The sequence below is a fragment of the Oryctolagus cuniculus genome, chromosome 9 (genome assembly GCF_964237555.1).
Source record: "Oryctolagus cuniculus chromosome 9, mOryCun1.1, whole genome shotgun sequence".
In the NCBI taxonomy this organism is placed as follows: domain Eukaryota; kingdom Metazoa; phylum Chordata; class Mammalia; order Lagomorpha; family Leporidae; genus Oryctolagus; species Oryctolagus cuniculus.
The window spans coordinates 127703095-127721605 of NC_091440.1; the positions used below are offsets into that span (position 1 = coordinate 127703095).

Below are 18511 nucleotides of genomic sequence, written 5' to 3' on the forward strand. Positions count from 1 at the left end.
GCATCTCCGCTGGGACCACAGAATAAGCAACAGTCCCAGGACTTGCAGAGAAAGAACACAGTTGCCTCTGCATAGTACAGAAATAGGGCCAGGCCTTTAAAGTAAACAAGGGATCAAAGAAATGGTAGCAGGAAGGAGAATCCTTTAGACGAAAGGCAGGGAGAGAGAAACAGAGTCAACGGGGGAGGGGGAGGGAGAGGGGGAGGGTGAGATACCCTCCACTGATTCACTTCCCCAAAGGCCCACAATAGCCAGGGCTAGACCAGGCTGAAGCCAGGAGCCTGGAACTCCATCTGGTTCTCCCACGTGGGTATCATTTACCTACCAGCAGGAAGCTGGATTAGAAGCAGAAGAGGGGCTGGCATTGTGGCTTAGCAGGTAAAGCTGCTGCCTGCAGTGCCAGTATCCCATATGGGTGTCAGTTCAAGTCCCGGCTGCTCCACTTCCGATCCAGCTCTCTACTAAGGCCTGGGAAAGCAGAAGATGGCCCAAATGCTTGAGCCCCTGTACCTGCATGAGAGACTTGGAAGAAGCTCTTTGCTCCTGGCTTCGGATCGGCCCAGCTCCGGCCACTGCAGCCATTTAGGGAGTGAACCTTAGTGGACGGAAGACCTCTCTTTCTGCCTCTCTGTAATTCTGCCTTTCAAATAAATAAACAAACAAATAAATAAATCTTTAAAAAAATGCAGAAGAGCCAGGATTCAAACAAGGCACTCTAACATGGGTTGTGGCTGTCCCAAGATGTCAAAAAACCCACCCCCACAAGAATGTTTTATGAGCCTCAACTTCTTCCGAGATTTCTACTATGCTCTTTATTTCTGTTGAAGACAAAAGCAAAAAACCACTAGGAGCTATCTATGAAAATATAACCTGGTGCTGGTACTGTGGCATAGCAGGTTAAGCTGGCACTTGGGACGTCGGCATCCAGTGCTGGAGTTCCGGCTGCCCCACTGCTGATCCGGCTTCCTGCTAATGCTTCTGGGAAGGCAGTGGAAATGGCCCAAGTGCTTGGGCCTCTGTCACCCATGTGGAGACCAGGACGCAATTCCTGCTCCTGGCTTTGTCCTGGGTGTTGGAGCCATATGGGGAGTGAACCAGCATGTGGAAGACCTCTCTCTCTCCCTCTTGCTCTCATTCTCCTTTCAAATAAATAAATCGTAAAAAACAAACAAACTAGGAGGAGACTTCAAAAAGTCTGTGGAAAAGGGAACTAAGGGATGAGTTCATTAAAAGAAAGGAAAATATCTCCTATTATTCAATACACACTGACGCAACTGCTCTCCCACACAGGCTCTCTCTGAGCGTTCCAGTGAACACTGCTGCTTTATCTGGGGCTAGACTTCTGAGGAGACCACTGAAGAATTAAGTAATCTGAGCTAATGACAAAATGGGGGAAACACAAACAAGGGTCTTAAGTACTTGTGCCCTCAGGTGGACAGCAGTCAGTACAGGTGTTGGCTGGAAACTGGCGACCAGCTCCACTGGCCTGTGCGCGTGACTCTGGCAAGCCTCCTGGACTGCAGTTAAACCGCTATGCCCTGGACAAGAGGATTAATAGCCCTTCTCAGCACTGAGATTCTCTACTGATAACTGCATTTTCTGACCACACAGAATACAGAAAAGGAAGGAAAGTGACAGCACTGTGACTGTAACACTGCAAAAAGAAAAGCTGTTTGGATTGGAACTGAGTCACTTTTGCAAAATGCCTACGTGAAGAGGAGTCTGCATTTTAACACATTTCCCCTTCGGATGAAAAGCACTTTTCTATCTGGTACTCCCCCCTACTCCCACCCAACCCGAGTCCCCCTGATTAAGGGTCCTAGTGCTCAGCTTTATTAGTCAACAACATGCAGTGACTCATGGGAGCACACACCAGCTCAAGACACCAGAGGAAGCAGAAGGCACAGAGGGGCTGAGAGTTCACACCTGAGGTGAGGTGAGGCCTTCTACAGCTGCGTGCACGCACGCGTGTGCATCACTCAGGGGCATTCAAGACGAGCTCCAGCAGGGAACATACCAGGCAGCACTCAGAGAAGGATTTTTTAGGAAGTCGTGCAGGAGGAGGTGGGCCCTGGTCCCACTCCCAGAATGCCATGGAGTTCTGACAGACCACAAGTTCCCCGGAAGGCTAAGAGGATGGAGGAGTGCCAACGACAGAAAGCAAAAAAGAGAAGTACAGGGAGAGAGACAAACAAAACAAGCATGCATATGATAAAGTCACAGCAAATGGGGCAAGGGGAGAAAATACAGAAGCAAAAGAAAAGCACGACACTGACCATGCTTCAGCTCGTAAGAAAATGTTGAAAATCATAGACGAATGAGCACACTATCAGAAATAATAGAGCTTTATTTCTACACGTTTGAGTTTAGAAAAGAGACGTCTTCTGACTGCATTTTCCTTTGATCACAAGAAATAATCAAAACCTACTTATAATTATTCAAATGCATAATTATTATTTATTCTCAAAGACTTCAAATAAAGCATAAGGATCTTAATTTTATAACAGCTTGAAAACTTTTAAAAATGTCAGAAAAGACAAAGCACAGGCAAATACATCTATATTTTCTAAGTTTATATTCTGCTTGGAACTGATAAATGTCTACTCTTGCAAATCTGTATGCCTACAGCAAATACGCTACCTGAAAATTTCTCCTAAACTTAGCCTTTACCTCATGTTTTACACAAAGCCTTTTTTAAAGCTTTATTGAAATTACAAAAATGGAACAAAGATACTTTTTGCTACGTTAGTACAAAAGAATTAATATTTAAACATGTAACAGCCATTTTGTAAAAGAACACAAAAAACCTGCACAGTGACACCTGCTGGGCTGAGCAAGCCCACCCAGTTCACGGCTCCTGCCTGGAGGCAGCCGGGCCGGTGGCCCACGTACCTCCCGCAAGTCGCTGTCCAGCCCGATGTGCTCCGAGTGCTGGCGAAGACGCTCCTTCCTGCGCTGCGTGGCAGCGTTGCGACTCACCCAGCGGCTGAAAAAGAACCAAGCCAAGGGCGTGAGGGCTTCAACATTCAAGAAAGACAGGCAGACCTTAAAGTAGAAAAAATGAACACAAAAGACGACAATATCTACTTTATAATCAACTTCTTAAAAAATATGTAACAGCTTTCTTTTTTTTAAAATTTTCTATTTATTTTATTTGAAAGGCAGAACTAGAGTGAGACTAAGAGCAAGATCTTTAACTGGCTCATTCCCCAAATGCCTGCAACAGCTGTGGGTGGGTGGGGAGGGTGGTAGCCAAGGAGCCCAGAACTTCATGTGGGTCCCCTAGGTAGGTTTGGCAGGGACGCAAACACCTGGACCATCACCCATGCCTTCCCAAGCCCATTAGAAGGAAGTACAACTGAAAGCACAGAGCAGCCAGGAATCAAATCACACATTCTGATACCCGTTGTGGATGTCCCAAGTAACAGCTAATCCCACACTGTGCCACAATGCCTGCCGCATAAGTTTTAAAGACTAATTTAAAATTTATTTTTATTTAATTATTTAAAAGGCAGAGAGACAGAGACAGAAAGACAGACAGACACATGCAACAGTCTTATAGCCACTGGGGCAGTCCCTAAAGGCCACTAACAGCTAAGGCTAGGCTGAAGCCAGGACCTTGGAACTCAATCCAGGTCCCATGTTCAGCATCTGTTCAAGTATCTGGGTCCCTGCTGTAAGCAGGAAGGTAGAGTCAGAAGCAATATGAGGACTCAAACCCAGGCACTCTGATTTGAGTGTCTCACACTCTGTCTTAACCGCTGCACCAAATGCCTGTTGTTATATAACAACTTTACTGAGATCCAATTAAAATACATACAATTCACCTACTGAAATCATATAACACACCAGTTTTTAGTATGCCTGCAAATACATGCACCCATAACTACAATTAATGCTTTTAAAAAACTGGGATTACAAAAGGCTAAGAGGGGTGGTTGCTTGGCCTAGCAGGTAAGATGTTGGCAAGGACGTCCATGTCCCACATCAGGGTTCCAGGATTCAGATTGTGGGTCCAGCTCCTGACTCCAGCTTTCTGCTGCTGCAGACCCCGGGAGGCAAGCAGCTGGGTTCCTGCCACACACACGGAAGACCTGGACTGAGTTCCCAGGGCCTGACTTTATGAACAACTGACTCAGCCTGGTCACTGCAAACAACTGGGAAATGAACGAGCAGAAAGGAGTTCTATGACCTCTCTCTCTCTCCTTTTTTCCCAAATAAACAGTATTTTAAACTAGGCAGTATACTGGATATTTGTAAATATACTAGCAAATCAGATCTTAACCGAGCTAGTTCTGCATTACATTAGACATGTAGTAGGGATGCCTTGACTTGCTCAAAATATTATATATATGAATTTTTAATACAACATACATAATTCAGCATTTAATTCTAACATCTAAAAGAATAAAATTTATGAATTTTCTATTTTTAGGAACAGCTTTTTAAAAAACATATTTTTTTAAAGATTGATTTATTTATTTGAAAGGCAGAATTAGAGAGAGAGAAAGGGAGAGACAGGGAGGGAGGAAGCAAGAGAGAGAGGGAGAGAGGGAGAGAGGGAGGGAGAGACAGAGACAGAGACACACACACGTCTTCCATCTGCTGGTTCACTCCCCAAATGGCCACAACAGTGGAAGCTGGGCCGATCTGAAGGCAGAAGCCTCTTCTGTGTCTCCCATGTGGGTGCAGAGAACCAACAACTTGGGCCGTCTTCCACTGCTTCCCCAGGAGCATTAGCAGAGAGCTGGATCAGAAGTGGAGCAGCTGGGACTCAAACCGGCACCCACAGGGATGCCGGCACTGCAGACGGCAGCAAAACTCGCTGCACCACAGCGTCGGCTCCTAGGAGTAGTTTTCTAAACTTCAGATCCCAACCAGTAAGAGAAATTCCTCATGTGTAAGGCACACGGTTGAACTTGCTGGCCCTTGAGGTTCCTCTCAGGTCTGTGATTGTGTGACCCTATTTCTATGGGATAAGAGCCTGCATTTATCAGCTGTTCTGGAAAAACACTAATTATACAACCTCAGTACCAAAACACACAGGAAAAAGGAGTTTCATAAAATGCGAACTCTTCCATGGCCCATGAGCTCTAGATAGCCAGGCCTGTGCTGGTTCCTCTCAGACCTGACCTCGCACCACATTTCTGCTAACTGACCATGTCTGAGCCAGTGACCTCATTCTGCTTCAAAGTGATTTATAATAAAACCCGTGATAATTCTCTAAGTTTTCTCTGCTACTGATCTGGTGGCAGCTATGTTGCCCTGCCGTTCTAAGACTTCGCCTCGGTTGCTTTTGCTTTTTTTAAATGATTCAACAATAAATATGTCCGAGGCCGAGGGACTTGCCCCGGGTGATACAAGGGGCTGAAAGACATTTAATCGTATTTCCCTTATTTAAAGGTGCTTCTGTGGCCAGCCTAGCTAGCCACCTACAACTGCCAGATCAAAGTACAGAACCTAAACCATTTATCTCTTAACACCCATAATCACTCCTTTGTGTCTGTTTTCATCATTCAGTTTAGAATCAGTTTTCTTCCCTTAAGCAAAATCACTTCACTTCAGCCACATCAGGCACATCACATTTTTTTTTTTTTTTAAGATTTATTTATTTGTTTGAAAGTCAGAGTTACAGACAGAGAGAAGGAGAGGCAGAGAGAGAGAAAGAGGTCTTCCATCCGCTGGTTCACTCCCCAAATGACCACAACAGCCCCAAATGACCGCAACAGCGGGAACTGGGCCCAGTTGAAGCCAGGAGCCAGGAGCTTCTTCTGGGTCTCCCGCGCGGTTGCAGGGGCCCAAGGACTTGCGCCACCTTCTACTGCTTTCCCAGGCCGTAGCAGAGAGCTAGATGGGAAGTGGAGCAGCCGGGACTCAAACTGGTGCCCAAATGGGATGCAGGCACTGCAGACAGTGGCTTTACTCAATACCCAGCACTCCTCTGCCTCAGAGACCCTAAGCCATCACCACATGCCGGACTTCCACCTAAGACCCCTGTGCTGCCTCCTGTGTTCTGAGCCCACGTCTCGACGAAAATTGTCCCACTTACTACCATACTAGCACCTGCTGCTGTGGAGGGACCTCTCCTTCCCCCTCAAGATACACACACCCTCACTTCCCTATTCCCACATTCCCATGTGGACTAGTTCTTGATTTCCCTCATCTGCCTTTATCATCTGAGACCATTAAAAACTTCCCCTGCGCCTCAAGTGTCCCACTCAACTGAAGAGCCACCTTGCTCCTCTTCCTGCCTTCTATCCGTGCATACACAGACACAGATCGCTAAGTATAAAGTCTATGCACCATGCCTCAAGACTATTTCTCCCACCCGTGTCCCTGAACAATACTCTCCCGCCTTTTTCAACATGCTCCATCACGCTCCTCCCTGCTGTATCACCAACGTTTCTTTCTCCACGAAGTCCTTTCAGCTCACAGACATGCTGGTCTCCCTCTTCACCCGCAGTGGTTAGGTTTAAGTACCATGAACCCACAATTCTTTTACTTGACGGAATAGCACTCCTTGCCCAAATATTTTTTAAAAATTGGTACTGAAGATTTTCTAGACCACCAAATAATCTTTGTGGATGGGACAATATTCATGGGTGCAAGGAGTAAGGAGATCTGGGTTCTAACCCTGACTCTGCGCTAATGAAATCCTGTCTTTTGCAACAAAATGGATGCAACTGGAAACCATTATACTTAATGAAATAAGCCAGTCCCAAAAAGACAAATACCAATACTATATGTTTTCCCTGATCCAAGGTAACTAACAGAGTACCTGAAACATAACGTACTGCAGTAAAATGGACATTTTGAGGTTCAATGATTATTTACAGCCCTTGTCTCTTCTGCTGAGGTACAGTTTTTTTTTTTTTTTTCCTTCATACTATTTGTTGAACTCTTTTACTTAGTTTAGGGTTAACTTTACGTTCTTTAAATAAACTGAAAGTAGATCTTTGTAAAAATCAAGAGCGAGAATGGGAGAGAGAGGAGAAGGAAGGGTTGGGGCATGGCTGGGAGGGAGGGTGGGGTGGGAAGCATCACTATGTTCCTAAATTTGTACATATGAAATACATGAAACTTGTATAACTTAGTAAAATTAAAAAAATACAAACTCTGAGGACATGTTCCACATTTCTGTAATTAAACACCATATCTCCAAATTCTAACACAATTAAATAGCAATACTACTACCACTAATAATAATTCTAAAAGAAGAATGAAGATGGTGTTTAAGCATCTGTCTTGTTTCAAAAAGTACTGCCCTGTCTCCGCCGGGTCCACTTCTCTTCAGAGAGCCCAGCTGAGGCCAGAGGTGAGACATCCGAGGGCTCTGATTCTGGAGGGATCCCACAGATTAGGCATACAGCTAAAGTCCCATATGCTCACTATTTTAAATTCTTCAAAAAAATTTTTTAAAGATTTATTTATTTATTTGAAAGTCAGAGCTATACATTGAGAGGAGAGGCAGAAAAAGAGGTCTTCCATCCGCTGGCTCACTCCCCAGCTGGCTGCAACGGCCAGGGCTACACTGATCCGAAGCCAGGAGCCAGGACCTTCCCCTGGTCTCCCATGTGGGTACAGGGGCCCAAAGACTTGGGCCTTCTTCTACTGCTTTCCCAGGCATAGCAGAGCTGGATTGGATGTGCAGCAGCCGGGTCTTGAACTGGCAACCATACGGTATGTCCGCACTGCAGACCGGGGCTTTACCCGCTACGCCAAGGTACCGGTCCCAGTTCTTCGAAATTTCTTAGGGCTATTAATGGTAGCATGGCTTCCAACACTGAAAATAAAACAGGCACACTCACCTCTTTATTAGAGGGACAGAGTCAAGCCATGCATGCAGTGCCTGGGCTCCTGAGCAAGCACAATGGGGTTTAAATCACCCTAGTTTCTGGCTGCTGGATCTCGACGTGAGCTGCTGAATCTTTCTAATTTCACTTACTTTTTCTAATTGTTTTTAAAATTTATTTACTTATTTGAAAGTCAGAGTTACAAAGAGAGTGAGACATAGAGAGTGCTGGGTCACTTCCATGTGCTGGGTCACTCCCAAACGGTGGCAATGACAAGGGCTGGGCCAGGTCAAAGCCAGGAGCCAGAAGCTTCTTCTGGGTCTCCCACATGAGTGCTGAGGCCCAAGCACTTAGGCCATCTCCCACTGCTCTCCCAGGTGCATTAGCAGTGAGCTGGATCAGCAGTTGGAGCAGCCTGAACTTGAACTGGTGCCCATATGGGATACCATTGCTGCAGGCTACGGTTTAACCCGCTCTGCCACTGCGCCAGCCCCTGACCTTGACTTACAGAACGGGTAAAACAATACAATACAGGTACACGTTGGGAGATGCTCAGAACAAGAGCAAGGGCAAGGCTGTGGAGGCAGTCAGCAGGGAGCTGCTGCAGGGCCAGCTCAACGGCCGCACTCCTACTGGCAGTAGCAACACCTCCACTGCCCTCTGCTCCTGGCACAGGGAAGGCTCCACTGGCAGGAAACATGTATCTGGAATAGGAAAAAAAATGGGCTCGAGTGAAGGGTAGTCATTACTTTAAAGAAAGCAGTGGTGAACACGTCCAGTCTTTCTGACAGAACTGTTAGGGGTGGAGACTGGTAATTAAGACGCTGAAGGGAAAAGAAAGTGGCGTCTTGAGTGCTGTCTTTTCCTTAATTCTTACACACCATTTTTTTCTTTTGATGTGCTTGCTTTCTCCTATTTGGATGACACTGAATCGATAATTCTGCCACATTTCAGAAACATATTTGCACAAACACCCTAGGCAGGTCTGCCAGGAAAAGAGCAGGGTTTCATTCCTTTCGGGTTATTAAAACTATGACACTAATAGCACAAACATGAACATTAGAATACACAAATATTACCACACAGATACGACTCTCAAGAAATCCTGCACACACTGTCTAACTCAGTACTGAGTTTGCATCACATTAAAAACAGCTGACCACGTCCCACTTTCCCTGACGCAGAGAATCCTGAGGGACTCCTTGAGAAGTAATGGGAGGTATCAAGTATTCTGCGACTTGGTGCAGAGGTGGAAACATCACACTTGTAAGCCATCTTTTAAGAACGTTCCTGTTCCTTATTCAGTTTGGGACATTCAGATTCAAAACACGGCCTTCCACTCTTGCTTGCTCCCCCACTGACTCGATTCTGACATGCAGGCGCTAGCTGCTGTTTTCCTTTTGTGTACCTGTCTTTGACTTCAGTCTTCCAGCTCCTTTATTTGCCACTGGCCTGACTCCTTTTCACATTCTTCTCTACGATTCTTTAATCAGGAATCACAAGGAAGGGCACTATGGCACAGGTTAAGCAGTGGCTTGGCACACCTGCATCCCATATTGAGTGTTCAGTTCACAGTCCCAGCTACTCTTCTCCTAATCCAGGTCGCTGCTAATGAGCCAGAGAAGCAGCACATGACCGATCAATTACTTGTCCTGCCACCCATGTGCGACAGCAGGATGGAGTTCCCAGCTCCTAGTTCTAGCCTGGCCCAGCTGGCTGCTTGGCCACTTGGAGAGTCAATCAGTGGATAGAAGATCTATGTTCCTCTGCCTTTCAAATAAATAAATTTTAAAAAATAAAAAAGGGAACCACAGATATTCTAGGATGTTAGAATAGTTTCAGATGAGCAAAGAGGCAAGTGACTCTCACTTGTGCAAGGTTCCTACACAGACTGGTGTTAAGAGCGAGCTGAATTCTAGAACTGCTACCTTCCCCAGTTTGAAGCTTGCTCTTCCTTACTTACCTTATTCCTCATCTGCACTTACTTGGGCTTCCTTTGCTGTAAACCATTGCTTTAATAAAACACTTGTTTTTTTTTTTTTTATTTTTTTGACAGGCAGAGTGGACAGGGAGAGAGAGAGACAGAGAGAAAGGTCTTCCTTTGCCATTGGTTCACCCTCCAATGGCCGCCGCAGCCGGCAGCTGTGGCTGGCGCACCGTGCTGATCCGAAGGCAGGAGCCAGGTGCTTCTCCTGGTCTCCCATGGGGTGCAGGGCCCAAGCACTTGGGCCATCCTCCACTGCACTCCCGGGCCACAGCAGAGAGCTGGCCTGGAAGAGGGGCAACCGGGACAGAATCCGGCGCCCCGACCGGGACTAGAACCCAGTGTGCCAGCGCCGCAAGGCAGAGGATTAGCCTAGTGAGCTGCGGCGCCGGCTTGTACTCATTTAAAATCAAGCACTCTCCTAATCCCAAGTAATTATTTTTCAATTCTAACCATATTCAGAACACAGAATAGAATCACCTGTCAAAGAATGATGGGGTTTATCTTCATCGTGTTCTTATAGTCCTTTTTTTTTTTTTTGGACAGTGAGTGAGACAGAGTAAAAGGTCTTCCTTCTGTTGGTTCACCCCCCAAATGGCTGCTACGGCCGGCGCACTGTGCCAATCCGAAGCTGGGAGCCAGGTGTTTCTCCTGGTCTCCCAAGTGGGTGCAGGGCCCAAGCACTTGGGCCATCCTCCACTGCCACAGCAGAGAGCTGGACTGGAAGAGGAGCAACTGGGACAGAACCGGCACCCTGACCGGGACTAGAACCCAGAGTACCAGCGCCGCAGGTGGAGGATTAGCCTAGTGAGCTGTGGCGCCGGCCGAAACACATAATTCTAACATGTTTATCTTCACTAGCAAATTCCCGTTACTGAAACGGCGCCGGCCGTTCTTATAGCTTTTTGTCCTTGATTCTAATACTCGTAAGTGCAAAGATGGTGAATGGGTAGAACTGTGTCCCCCACAGGCACAACTGGGACCCCTAGACTCAAGAAGCGGTGACCTATTTCTCTAGTAAAAATAATAAATAAATAAGTAAAAATACCTGACGTTACGTGTTCCCATAACTGAATTTTCAAGGGAAAATGCACTACTGAGAGGTCAGATGTACCTGCTATCTGTGAATGTGAAAATCAGATCTCGGCAGATGAGGCCATCAGAGTGGGTGGGCCCCATTACCACGGGACTGATGTCTTTGTAAGAGGAGGAGTACTGCAGTACAGACACAGAGATGGCCGTGCGAGCACCAAGGCAGAAGCAAGATTTCTGCTCCTGCAAGACAAGAACTACTGGGGTCCCAGGAGCTGAATCAGGCGGGGAAGGACCACCCCCTTGAGGCCTTGGAGGGAGCACAGTTTTGGACTTCTAGCTTCTATGGCCGTGAAAAAAGAATTTTTGTTGTTTTAAGCCAATGAGTTTGCAGTACTTGTTAGCGCAGCCATAAACACTAATGAAGACAGTAAAACTGCAACTTTCTAAATGCTACTGACAGGATTACCATTGTAGCAAGAGGGCTAGTTCCGTGCGGCCACTTCCAAGCGCACTTTTGTTGAGGGGGAAAAAAAAAACAAAAAGCGCTAAGTTTCTGGACTTTTTTTTTCCTGACTGACGTAAAAGTCCAGGGCTCCCGCAGCATCGCTCTGTACTTGAGCAAGGCTACGTGCTCTGGATAAAAGCAGTCTAGCCAACCCCAAGTCCAGTGGCTGCGGAGCACGCACCCTTCCTCTCTCCAGGCAGCCGCTCCGGGAAGAATGGGCTTACTTGTTATTGGTGGGTCCTGCGGACAAGACGTCGGACTGTAACTTTGGGAAGAATCCTTGCTCGTATTTGCCTTGACCAATTTTCATATCAAGCAGATGTGGGTGGATTGCAGTGTGATCCATTTTCATCAGTCTCTGCTCAATTGACTGGGCTATAAATTAAATTTATAATAAATTAGACACATTTCATGGCTAAACCTTTAAAAATAATGCTTACTCCACTCATGCACCTACAGAGAACCATTAATTCCAACATTCTGAGATAGATTTTTTACAATCAGTGTAATGTAAGTTTAAAGAGATTAATCTTAAGTAAATATTGGATAATTAATTTTCAGCTTTTGTCAAAAGGACAGCAGGGTTGAAAATTCTGTAATTTGGCATTGAAACAGTTCCTCTTAAATGGGAATTCAATATTCTTAATGAAAACATGATCTGAAGTACAACAGTTAAAGAAAATAAGGGCAAATAAAATACATTTCTGGAGCTGCAAGACAATGTCAAGGGAAAGAAGAAGCAAGTACAGTAGCCTTATTATTTTACTTATTTGTTCCATTAAGGCCATTAAATATTCATGGTTCTCCATCTGTAAAAACAAGGAATGGTGTGACATTTATTACCTCACTTTTGGCAGCAGTCACATTCTCATTAGTAGGAGTCATTTAAGAGTGTTAGATCAAGAGGGAATGCAGAGAACAAGTCAAACAAGCAGGCATTAAAATATCCAGAGGATAAGAAATCGGCCTTTTTGAAAATAAAACAGTTGAAGAGATGGGAGTTACTCAAACATTCTATTTTTAGAAATGTTAGAGGATGTCCCCTAACCCAAGAAACAGTGATATATTTCTCTGGTAAAAAAAAAATCTGATCTTATGTGTTTCCATAACTGAACTTTCGAGGGAAAACGCACTACTGAGAAGCCCGTTTGGGCCTCCGGTCCTACAAAGGAGAAGCCGTAATTGTGGGTGTGCTGCCCATCCTGGGGCTTGAGGGAGGCAAAAGGCAGCCTCCCACAGAAGGCAGTTTATTGTGCTCCTCTTTAACACTGACTGCGTCCTGCTGGCTACTCCCCAAACACATTCGACAGCTCTCCTAGGGGTGGGCTGAGAGGGGTCCACCCCTGCCACTCTCCACTTCCGTCAAAAGAACAAATGTCACTTTGTGTCAGCTCACAAAATGCACCCGCCCACGCAGCTGTTGGTGTCTGATGGCAGGACTACAGATGGTCCCAGGAAGTGGCCACTGCCCTTCACGACCGAGACTTCCAAGTGCGACATGTGAGCTTTAAGATCCCGCATCTCCTCTCACAACCCAATTTATCCACTATCCTTCTGAGTTCCATTATATTTTTAACACGTAACCTGTAACTTCTCTTTAAAGATGGTCTGTCCATACATTCTATGCAGGACAAAAGGACAAGTGCTTTAATATGAAACGCTATTTAATTTTCAGCATTACGCCCTGCCTCTCCAGAACCCTGCCAATGTTCTCTATGTGTCTCAGTATCTGTAAAACACAGTGGATGGTTTGGGCAAAATGGTGCCTAGATTCATAGCATGGAATTCTCTGAAGTCCCTGCCAAGTTCATATTTGATAAAATACTACAAAATTTCTTTTCTGCCAGTAAGTGTTTTTGTCCTCATGAAAGGGGGAAGGGGAGGAGATGAAGTTTTCCACTGGATTTAAAATGAGAGAGAAATCCAACTGATAGCATGTTGTTCTCTTTTACTTGGGACGTTTTTAAAAATAAAAACCATGACTCACAAACAATCACCCTCGAGTTTATATTTTAAATGGCCACAGGGAATGCAACCCAAGGCTGTTCAGTGAATGTGCCACCAGTGAACAATGAACCCTCAGAAGTTATTAAATGCCTGCTTTGGGAGGTCAGGGGTCTACTGTTAGACTTCTAAGGTTTGTGCCAGCATTCATGTGCTGTGACTGGTGAGGAAACAGAAAGCCGTATTACTATCAACTGGTTGTCTTTCTGCACAGAAACCACGAGGTTCGGGAGCCACAATGTCAGCAGCAGACAGCCTGTGCCTAAGGGGTTCACCTGCAAATCAAAATTCTTTTTGGTTAGAGGCAAAGCAAAAGCAAACAACACAAGGAAAGAAAAATAATACACAACAAAAATTCAGCATCATCAACAACTCTCTAGTCTTCTTTCGGGATGGGGGCGGAGAGTAGAGTTTTACCGGCTAAATGAAATCACTGCCTCATTTAGGAGGGGTAGGCACAGTCACAGCAAGCTACCTCTTTTTATCTTTTAAAAAAGTTTTTGGCTACTTAAACTCCTCCAAAACTAGCACATTAGCCTCAACTCTCTGAACATGTCAATCGTAATAGGCACCTTTTCAAGAATATCATATACTTTCTGCGATGATATCAGCATCATCACTCTCAGTATTTCTGGAAGGCTGAATGAAAACCTATTCTAATTGGAAAGACTCTCTGGAACCACATGAAATAAGGAATCAGTTCTCAGCCCTACTGCAAAACTCCTCAGGAAGACAGGTATGAAATTTACTCCACAAGACATTGGCATATTTATACGTCCAATGAAACACCAGAAGTTGTATCTTTGAACAGGCATGGGCAACTTCATTCATGCTACCTCCCTAATTTTCAGAAACACAGAAGTGGCCGCCACTTTGTAAAGGGCTCCAAGGATCTATCCTCGTAATGAGAATACACAGGGTAAGGCGTCACAGACCTCTACAGCTACATAAAAATCATCTAATACTCCTTTCTTAAATATACCAAAATGACCACATCACTGCTTCACAGAATGTGGGACAGGCAAGCAAGCAACAGCAGCCCAGTGAAGAACTGCCACATGTGCCTCCTCCTTTCTTTAGGGAGGGAAAAAAGCTATCAAATAGTTCCCACACTTGAAGGGAAATAAATGGAGGCACTCAGCTAACAGGTTTACTAGGCAAAGAGTAAGTCAGCAATCAGGCATAAATGTATAAAACTGTACAGAGTGGTACATTTTACACAATTTTTAAAAATCAAACGCAACAGCTAACATGGTATTAAGGCTGCAGGTGCTAGAGTCAGTCCAATCTGGGTTCAAATCAAGGCTCCACTAATCACTAGCTGTGCACACATATGCAAGTTACTTAACCTCCCAGTTTTCTCAGCTGTAAAATCAGGACAGCAAAAAAACAAGTCTGTCTATACACACTTGTGCTACTATCAAATGTAAAAATATATGCAAAACACCTAGCATAATGACTGGCACTCAGGAGAGTATCTGGGTATTAACTAGATTACTTACTTAACATATTAGACTGCCAGACAAGACTGGCCAAGACTCGTAATTCTCTGACTACAGGAAAAACTGGTATCAGGGTTTAGGAAATCTCCAATTTGAATACAAAAATTCAGAGATTTAATTTTAAGAAATTAAGCTGTTATAATTTACAATATCACTAAAGCAAATATATTGTTTCAGTTAATAAATTAGGCAGCATCTAAAATTTACTATTTTAAATGAATACTTATTTTATTCACAGGAACAGAAACAAACTATAGAGAGCACGTCTTGATACAGTGCTTGGATTGGCCATGAGGTTAAACTGAAAACTTATCTTGTGGTATACGTGGCCAGTAATATGTAAACAGAAAAGACCACTGGAGAGGACGTTTGGCCTAGTGGTTAAGACAGTTAAGACAGTCATGTTCTATATTGCAGTGTCTGGGTTTCCCCCTCTGGCTCCTGACTAAGACAGACCCTAACTGGGTCTCTGCCACCATGTGGGAGACCTGGATACAACTCCTGGCTTCTGGTTCTGGCTCCGGCCCAGCCCAACTCTGTAGGCATCTGGGGAGTAAACCAATATGTGGGAGCCCTCTCCATCTCTCAAATAAATACAAGAAAAAAGAAATAATCCACCACCGACTTCAATTTCAAAAGGCATAACAAATGTACCTGCTTCTTTTAAAGTGCTGCATTTCTGATATATGGATGTCCGCAAGGTGGGTGCCCTTACATTATACAGTCTTATCTTCTCGATCCGAGAGTCAAAGACCCGAAGCAAAGAATCTTTCTCTTCCCACTGAGACATAATTTTATTATCAATAAAGGTGGCAAACATCTGAGTTTCAATAAAGCGTGAAAGAAATGGCAGGTAAGGCTCAGGTTGGTCACATAGAAAGGAAGCCTGTAATGAGACAATCAGCAAATTATTAGTGCAAAGAGGCTATCTCAACTCCACACCATAAACCTGAAAGTTGGCTGCTGCTAAGCTCACTCTCTTTTAATCTTACAATACAAAAAAGCTCATTTAAAATACCTTCAAAAATCCACTTTGCCTTCTTTTCTCCCAAATTAAAAGAATTTAAGTCACTTAGGTTATTAGCACTGATCCTATCTTTCAAAACTGATTTACATTCTGATCCTCATGACCATCATGTAGAAAAGAGGGCACCATTAATCAGAGCTTGGGAATAACTTGCCATCCCATTGTCAGTCATCCACTTTGCTTTCCCAGTGAGCCATAATTTCGTCTGTTCTCCATTCCTAATCTGTGCAACGTACCTCCACACAAGGCAGGGGGATGATTAACTGATGCAATTAAGACACATACACTGGTAGCAATAACCTTAAACAATGACAGCATGGAATCTGTGCTCAGTTCTTCAAACTGAGGTTTTCCCAAGTTCTAACTCCGTTACAGAGTGACAGATGGGGGCTAGCTCAAAATCACACTCCTTTCAGACCTGTGCTGACCCTATCAACCACAGAAAGCACTGTTTGAAAGAAGTAAGATGTAAGCCTCTGGAAAACGCTCAGTAACCCAAACCTTCCTGTTACTAGCTTGTCTGATGCACAGAATGGTTCAGTAAATGGTAATCTGTTCTAAATCAAAAATCATTTTTTTCTGTTGTTCTTTAAGTCCTCGAATGTCTAGGAATTCTAGTTCCAGTTTGGCCCCAGCTTACATTTAGAAGTGAATTACTATTCTGGTTGCTCAGTTAGCTTTGCTTTTCATTTTTTTGAGAGGATGCGGTATGGCAGAAGCCTAAAGCGGACAGATGGAAGGGTAAGTTCTGACAGAAGGTTACTTTTTATTAATACTCAGAAGCTTCTTCCTAGCATAATTATTTTTCATTCTGAAATTCAGAAGGTCTTTTAATAAACTTCCTTATGGAACTCTACTTCTTCAATTTAAATACTTCCTAGTTAGATGTATTTCCATAAATCCAAATAGCCAGAGGAAGGCTCCTCAAAAGGCCTTTTATGGATAAACATCAATCTTACTTTTTATACAGCAATAGCCCTTTTAAATACTGGGGCAGGGGCTGGTGCTGTAGCATAGTGGGTAAAGTTGCCAGCTGTAGTGCTGGCATCCCATGGACAAAGGTTCGAGTCCCAGCTGCTCCAGCTCTCCTTCATGGCCTGGGAAAGCAGTAGAAGATGGCCCAAGTCCTTGGACCCCTGCATCCATATAGGAGACACAGAAGAAGCTCCTGGCTCCTGAGTGGATTGGCTCAGTTCTGGCTGTTTTGGCTTCTTAGGGAGTGAACCAGCAGATGGAGGACCTTCTCTGTCTCTCTTTCTCTGCCTCTGCCTCTCTGTAACTGCCTTTCAAATAAATAAATACATCTTTAAAAAAACTGGGTAAATTTTCTAGCTTTTGATGTTCAGATCTCCAGGGGCTACAATATTTAAAGTTAACACAAAGCCTTAGCTCAGAGGACTAGAAGGTCCTATAACTTTTGCTAGTGAAAAAGACTAAGAATTTTTCGATTCTAAGACTTACGTAATCCAACACAAAATGTTCATTTCTTCAGGGGTTATATGAAAAAAAATCCATTTATACTTTGAAGCTACATAAAGATTAAGAAGGAAGAAAAGTAGGGGCTGGCGCTGTGGTGCAGCAGGTAAAGCTGCCACCTGCAGTGCTGGCATCCTATATGGGCACTGGTTCGAGTCTTGGTTGCTCTACTTCTGATCCAGCTCTCTGCTATGGCCTGGGGAAGCAGTAGAAGATGGCCCGAGTTGGGCCCCTGCACTCGCATGGGAGACCCAGAAGAAGCTCCTGGCTTCAGAACAGCTCAGCTCTGGCCATTATGGCCATTTAGGGAGTGAACCAGTGGATGGAAGACCTCTCTCTCTCTGCCTCTGCCTGTTTCTAACTTGGTCTTTCAAATAAATAAATGTTAAAGAAAAAAAAAAAAAACAAGAAGAAGGAAGAAGGCAATGGGACCCGATTTAGTGAAGAATCTGATTTCCTCAAGGATAATCATGAATGTATACAACATATTCTGAGCTAAATAGGAAAAAGTATGAAAACCGGTTAAGCTAAATGAGAAAGAAACTCAGGAGCAGGACTATGTTTGGAGAAGTGAAGGACTTCTTACCCTTAAAGAAGTTTTCTCAAACATAAGTAACATCAGAAATTAATGGTCCAACTTGATATATTCTCCTCTTCAGAAAAGTCAGCTGATGAAACTAGAAAATCATTTTTTTACATTGCCCACCTTTATATTAACTATTAGCTAATGCTTATTTGTCAGATGCTCCAAGGCTGTAGATTGGCCTCTTGGGAGGATATCAGCCTCCCAGGGGTCTTACATGATACAGAGATGTCACTTTAGGGAAATCCAAAATTCATTCTAACAGCAGTAGCAGAGGCAGGAGCCTGAGCTTTTCCTGTGACCTAAAACAATTAAAACACACCCCCAACTGCTTTCAGATGGAGGAGGATGGGTGACGAAAACCTGGCAGAGCAGACAGTGAACTTCAGAAGAGGCTCCAGCATCAGTGGGACAATCTAACACTGGTGCCATTTTCTGTCTTCCAAAACCGTGGGTACAGTCTAAAGCTTTAGTCATCAAACCTAATGTGGCCATCTTTTCTCTCTTTTAATCCTAAAATGAGATAAAAATCTGGCTTCTCAAATTAACTTGTGACCTTTACTCACATGGATTAAGTTATAACTTCATTACTAGATTAAGAC

General features: G+C 44.3%; 1 protein-coding gene across 5 annotated transcripts in view; it reads right to left on the reverse strand.

The window, feature by feature from the left end:
• The window catches only part of DENND5B (DENN domain containing 5B), a 202145-nt gene that overhangs the window by 52982 nt on the left and 130652 nt on the right, over positions 1 to 18511 (reverse strand). For 3 of the 5 annotated variants that reach the window (XM_070049612.1, XM_070049608.1, XM_070049611.1), the window contains 4 exons: positions 15478 to 15709; positions 13510 to 13596; positions 11542 to 11692; positions 2893 to 2986 (listed from right to left, as the gene is read on the reverse strand). In XM_070049612.1, coding sequence (XP_069905713.1) covers positions 2893 to 2986; positions 11542 to 11692; positions 13510 to 13596; positions 15478 to 15709 — 564 coding nt within the window. The remainder of the gene's footprint in view (positions 1 to 2892; positions 2987 to 11541; positions 11693 to 13509; positions 13597 to 15477; positions 15710 to 18511) is intronic. The other 2 variants (XM_070049609.1, XM_070049610.1) reach the window with 1 other exon arrangement.